The sequence below is a fragment of the Dendrobium catenatum genome, unplaced genomic scaffold (genome assembly GCF_001605985.2).
Source record: "Dendrobium catenatum unplaced genomic scaffold, ASM160598v2 fragScaff_scaffold_72, whole genome shotgun sequence".
Lineage (NCBI taxonomy): Eukaryota > Viridiplantae > Streptophyta > Magnoliopsida > Asparagales > Orchidaceae > Dendrobium > Dendrobium catenatum.
In genome coordinates this window covers 2,920,976-2,927,958 of record NW_021318534.1, presented here as the reverse complement: position 1 = coordinate 2,927,958, position 6,983 = coordinate 2,920,976, and the positions used below count along the sequence as shown (strand labels likewise).

General features: G+C 36.0%; 1 protein-coding gene across 6 annotated transcripts in view; it reads right to left on the bottom strand.

The window, feature by feature from the left end:
• Positions 1-6,983, bottom strand: part of LOC110111655 (protein ALWAYS EARLY 2) — a 105,849-nt gene that overhangs the window by 17,504 nt on the left and 81,362 nt on the right. For all 6 annotated transcript variants that reach the window (XM_020843625.2, XM_020843628.2, XM_020843627.2 and 3 more), the window contains 3 exons: positions 3,845-4,168; positions 3,590-3,768; positions 3,237-3,519 (listed from right to left, as the gene is read on the bottom strand). In XM_020843625.2, coding sequence (XP_020699284.1) covers positions 3,237-3,519; positions 3,590-3,768; positions 3,845-4,168 — 786 coding nt within the window. The remainder of the gene's footprint in view (positions 1-3,236; positions 3,520-3,589; positions 3,769-3,844; positions 4,169-6,983) is intronic.

Below are 6,983 nucleotides of genomic sequence, written 5' to 3'. Positions count from 1 at the left end.
AAATTAGGTTAAATTTTAAAAAGGCGACGCCTTAAATATATGAGGCGAGGCGCGCCTTATGGTGCGCCTCAGTAAACTTGGCGTAAGCCTCATAAACTAAACTTATTGCGTAGGCTTTGAGGCTTAATTGGTCGAAAATGCGCTGAGGCGCGCCTCAAGGCGCGCCTTTTATTGCGCAATTTTAAACGTTGTGTTCATATATACCACAAGTAAGAGAATGTCTTCCAACATTTAAGATCTTCCTACCACTCTCCAAATTACACTAGTATCCAATATGAGGCTCCAATGTGTACTCTATCAAAACATGCAAGGAGTTCAAAGGGCACATACAAAGAGATCACAATGACTAAAACAACCAACGGATCATCCTCTCCATCAATAGGCATCAACTAACAATGATTAAATCTCCACTTGTGATTAAACTAACATTACTTTTGCGTTTAATTCCATTATATTGGCAGCTTGTCTTTTGCAAAAGAAATATAGCAGTGTTGTATATTATTTAGAAAGTCCATGGACATATAAAAGATCTCCAAGTAGATCAACACCGAATATAGCCTATTTAGTACTAGCATAAAACTTACCAACCCAACTTATACTTGCGTAGGCTCTAAAAAATTTCACTTGGCTCTATTAATGAGTATTTTTAGGTTAAATTTTTAAAAGACTGATTAAATATTGGATAAGACACTACTTAGACCTGTCAACTTTATTTTGCAAGGGCATTATAATTTTGTTAAAGGTTTCCCATGAGCATAAGCCCCTATAATTAATTACCCTCTCAATCACATGAGAGAACATTCGATTAAGGCTAGTCATTAAGCCCTATGTAGCATATAGTAGTAATGATGTGATTTACAAAAGAGAAAAATATAACACCATTAGCTTAGAGCGAATGGTAGGAAATAATGACAAACTCAATCAAGATCTTATGGTTCCATTATCTCAAGTTGGCATATTGGTCTACATAGTCAGCAAGAATAGTTAATCCAACCCGATTTAGTGATTCGTGTATTGCATCGTCCAAGGGGGACCTATAGACCCTAGAGTGAATATAGGTTTAAGAGGCCAATTTCAAGCCAACTATGGCTAACAGAGAAATTCGTGCCCTATCAAGTGCACATTATTGATCATAACTCATTGATCCAATGAGAAGCATCCAAACATTGGCCTTTACTATAATATAATGGTGTCATTTTGGAAAACCTATCCAATTGAGTCCATGTGATAGGTCCTTTATCGTGAAAAAGTTTTTTAATCATATAGATACAATTGAAATGATAGACTTTTTGTGAGCTTTAATCATTCTCAAAATCATTGGCGGATGGATGAACGAGTTGGATAGTTGATTGCTCTATGCAATGTTTAAAAGTGCGTGATTGAGTATTGAGGCATTTTTTGTTCGTGAGGCGAGGCGTAAGCCTCAAGGCATTTTGAGGCGTAAGCCTCAAAATCAAAAGATTGTGTAAATATAAAATGATAACTTTTTTAGATACTAATGAGTAAAAAATATAAAACATAAAAAAGCACAAGATATGAAGTGAAATCAAAATATCCCAATAATACGACTATGAAATTCTTCATTTGAATCATCATTATGACAAACTGCTCTCTCCCCTTCCTCCTCTCCTATAGAGTCCAATGTCTCTCAATCAAAGCATGCACTCATGAAGAAAACTCATACAAAGCATGCACTAATGAAGAAGCAAAATAACACTAACAACTATTACTAAAGATGATGAATACAACAATATGCCAGGCAGCCGGGGGTCCAAGGGGGCGCTGCCCCCAGGCGGGGTTCGACCTGCCTGGGGTAATTTTGAAGTTCTGCTTATTTTTAAAGTTCGTAAGTTGTTTGTATGGAAAGATACCGAGCATGTACCTAGTGATACCGAGCATGTACCAAGCAGTACCGAGCATGTACCTAGCGGTACCGAGCATATACCGAGTTGTACCGAGCTTTTTTTTTTTTAAATTTAAAAGGAAGGCTCCTCTAAAACTTGAGGCGAGGTGCGCCTCAAGGCGCGCCTCAGTGAACTTGAGGTGTACGCCTCAATGCCTACTTTCATTGCGTAGGCTTTGAGGCTTAAAAGTTTAAAATTGCGTTGAGGTGCGCCTCTTATTGTGCAATTTTAAACCATGGCTCTATGTTTGGAGTGGCTACTTAGTGTTTAAGGATTTTTTAATTCTTTAGATTTATTATAGATTTCATATTTTTATCGTGATTTAAACACAAAGTTGTTTTCTTTAGAATTTGAAGGCATTTTTTCTACTAAAACTCCCTTCAATTGAGATTTCTTGTTAATGTGGCCAACATCAAGAAAAAGAGTGATTATAATATATGTTTAGTTTAAGAGCTTGATTTTAATAATAAATCCGTCCAATTATAATGTGTAATATTTATGCTCATAATAAGGGTGGTTGATTTAATTATATTCATTTGAACCTTATCGACTCTACCTGCTTTTTTGTAGAGGATTAAGTTTGGAACTAATAGCCTGCAATATTGGTAAGGTAGCCCCGAGAGTTTGCTTGTTAAAAATAAGTTTTCTTTGTATGAGGCCTTGAAGCCTTGATACAAATGTTAAAAAAATATTTTTGTGAGATTTACCATTGAGTATTTGATTCCCAATGCACATTGATGCTTAGCTAGTTTGATTATATCAAAGGTAATTAAAAATCATAATTTATTTTTGATTTCTTTGAATTTATTTTGTAGATATTTTCCATAAGGCATAAGCTTTGTCGACTTTAGCCAGAATTGACCTTACAAAAGTGATGCTTATGACCCTATCCTATAAGCAAGGTGGCATACAAAATTTCTTTTTGAAATTTTCAGAATTTGTAAAATACAAGCCTTGTCAAACATAGCCTTTATTTCACAGAGAAACGGTCTTGAAAAAGTAGGACTTAAGACTCTACCCTATAGACAAGCCAACCCAGTTGAACTTAGCATGCAACATATTGAGTTTGAATTTGAAAAGAAGAATGATGCATTTCAACGTCTTTGTATGCATTGCAGCCATTGAACATAGAATGTAGTTCTGATTTTTCATACTTCTATTAGAAAGTTCTAACGTATCAGATTATTAGTACGTGATTTAGAAGTGTCACAAAAAAAGGAAGTGACAATCAAAAAGTTCCAAGAGTAAACCTTGTAAAAAATAATATAATTTAGAAATAACAAGGAGACGCAACCGAAGGGAACATTTATTATAAAGAAAAAAAAATCTCACCATTACAAATTCAACTCCCAGTTCAGGTCTATCAAATTGAACCCTGCACCGGTTACGATCCACAGTTAAGATACTCCCATCACGAACTTCTCTCATTCTTGGGTGGCAGGCAATAACTCGCTGTCCAACTGAAAGGGGACGAGCCAAATCAGCAGGCAATCCTTCAGTTACACCAGCGCGGACCTCAGCATAATGAGATCTAACTGATTCCCGATATTGTTCTAACTTCTCCCGCTCCTGCTGTAGGAACCGGCTGGACAACCGGCGTGGTTTGCCGAGAGAACTGCAGCAAATTCACAAAATTAGTGGTTGAAACAAGGCATCACAAAACCCAAAAGGAAAAAAAAATGTACCTTCTTATTACCCCCCACTCAACACGTGTAAGCCTGGGAATGTGACCGAGTCTAACATGATTTAAGTACTCAACAAACTCACTTTTGGCAAACCATGGGTAATCAATAGCACTGTAAAACCATTCAAATTTACACCATCTACGTAGTAGTTGAGATGATAAGCAGTGACAAAGTGTTTCCTGTATTTATAAACAAACTCAACATAAGAAGAGCTTCAAATGAAAATTTATCAGAGGGAGAAGCAGCTCAAATGACCTTTAGTTCATATGGTCTGTTACTGAATGGGTATTTGTCCGGATGTTCCTCTACACCACTTTCACTGGATTTTGATTCCTTTCTTGCTAAAGCTTTCTGCAAATCCATCTTACGACGGTTCCTACTTTTTGTTGGGATAATTACTTCATTTTGGGGAGAATCGGTTACAGCTGCCTCATTTGGATCTACCACCACTCTTTCCAAATCACTGGCAGTAAAATGCCGCTCCTGTAATTTAGCAGATTTTCCTAGTTTTTGTTGCATCGAATTTTGACAAACTCGTTTAACTTTAGCCAAAGATCTCTTTTCATCTTCCATCAAAATCTGGAAGGCATAAGCCATACCACACAAAAAAGTTAGATGCAATTGGATACTAGGAAACAGTACAACTCATTAAAAAGAGGAAACATGCAATAAATCTATATATGAGAGTTTCAATAGTCCACATTCTAATACCAATCAAAACCATGCTGGTAAATTTTATATATATATATATATATATATATATATATATATATATATATATATATATGTGTGTGTGTGTGTGTGTGTGTGTGTGTGTGTGTGTAACTTAGATTTCAATGGTAAGAGTGCAAACTCAGAACATTGCTAAAACCAGCTACATACTCAATTTCATGAATATGTAATCATCAATTGGATGCATCAATTAATCCCAGTTAAGAGCTCCAATTGCATAACTTAATTGCAATTTCAATGTGTAGAACTTTCAAATGGCTTGACGTAAATGCTTGGGTTGTTGATTATATTTGGAATATGATATAAGACAAACTAGTGTTTAATTAGAATTCTTTATGATATGAGCATTTTTTTTAAGAAAGTAACAAAAGCTTTATGAAACCTGATCCAAAAGCAATATTCATATCATATATCATATTCAATGTTATAATATTGAGTTTGAAAACCAAATAAAACGGTAATCATGTAAACCACCCTCCCACCACACCTAAAAAATACACCCCTCTTTTGTTTTGGATGGAAGCTTCATACCAGCTATGTTCTTTCAAGATTACTTTCTCAAAGGAGGTAGTTATCTTGATGAATAGGCACCTTCAATCTTTCATTTGCACATCAATGAGGTGATAACATCCAATGAAATAACGTAACCCATTAAACCCAATCCTAGGATAAATTCACTATAAAGGGAAGGCTAAATGATGTACAGTATATATGACCGGTCTCAAGATAATTTGTGTTACAATGAAAATAAAAGCACCAACACCAACCCATCACAATCCTTTCACCTACACCCATTGAAAATCCTCTCATGGAATTTCACCCAATTATGATGCTTGTCATACACTTAACACACCTTAAAGCATTAATAGCAACACCCACCACCATGGTACGAACAATAGTCTACACCAAAAACCTATGAAAACCGCCCCTACACTCATCATGGATCTCCTCACACAACATAATCATGACCTCACATTATTTTATTAGAAATTGCTCTTAAATGATAACGGACACTAAAATTAGAAATTGCTCTTAATTGACAATGGGCACTAGCACCATAGCTAACATCTAATTAAATGGAAACTCCTAGCAACATCAATATGACTCTAGGGCCACTCGACCTACATGCAAAGAATCACCTCCACTATAATAACCTCTTAGATGCCACCTTTTTGACTCATTAATTTGCCCGAGACATTTCTCAGCTTTGTAGCATCTTATCAACTCACTAGGTAGCACAAGACACGTTTTAGCCATGCGGCAAGAAGAGTGATCATTTTTCTTTCTTTTACAAAATTCCTCTATAGTTTGTCACAATATATACTAACTGCATGCATAAAATACAGCAAGCAAGGCTCGAAAGCTACCACACCCCCTTTCTAAACCATACCTCATGTATACTGGAATATGATTCACGTCCAAAACAACAATCCTACAAAATAAATAACTTTAGTTTTGGGTTCACACATATATTTACTATATGATTTAGCAAGACAGCAACTACAGGAAAAGCTAATGTTCAAGTTTGCTTAAGTGATGGATGAAGGTCATAACTAGCATAACTAGGCCTTATAAAAATATAGCTAAATTCAGATTTATTTAATAAATAAGCATATTGAAATAATTATACACTCAAAATTAAAGAATGCTATGAGACTGAGAAAAGCTTTTCTAATTCTACGGGATTTCCTAAGCCAGGACCTTAAGATTCTGATATATTGAAACTTAAGGTGAATATAGTGGACCCAAGCTCATGGCGACATTTCATTGTCAAGACTAATGAAAGAAGCCTAAAGTTTCTTCTAAAGCAAATGATGGTTACAGAGGAGCATCATAGGTGGCTTTAGAAACTGTTAGGTTATATATGATTTTGAGATCCAATATCGACTAAGGATCAAGAAGAAGGTCGTGGATGAGTTATCCAGTTGTATGGGGAAGCCCTACATAATGCCATTGTGCGTTCCCTTAGTTATGGACTGTGAGGCTTTGAGAAGGGAAAGTCAGCAAGATGGTCAAATTTTTAGTGGAGCTGCAAAATTTGGAAGGAAAAGAGGATGGAGCGAAGATAGAAGCATCAGATATAGTTCAGCCACTCCTACAGCAGTTTCGAGAAGTGTTCCAACTGGTTTAGTTGTAGCCTCCTCCATAGGAACACTAGCATGCTATCATCTCAAAGGAAGGAGTCTCACCTATCAATATTCATCTGTATGGGAAGACCGAGGTTATGAATAGGAGTGTGGAAACTCAAGGTGTTTTGTATAAGAAACAACCAATACCTGGGTGAAGTGATTACCTTGGGCAGATTACTGGTACAAAATATCCTACCATAGTGCAGTGCGAACTACACCCTTCAAAATCCTTAATGGCAGAGACACTCCTCACCTTGAATTTTGAACTGATCATACTGTACGATTGAATCGTACAGTACGAATATTTGAATACTTACTTAAATTAACCCACGTGATTAGTCAATTAAATCAAGGATTAATTACTGATTGGTGATCATATTGTACAACATGGATCGTACCTTATGATGAATCGAGATTGTTTTTGATCGTCCCGAACATCGTACCGGATGATCCCTTGATTTTTGAACTAGTCGTATTGGACGATGTAAATATCGTACCGAATGACCTGAAGCTTTTAACAGATCATACTGTAC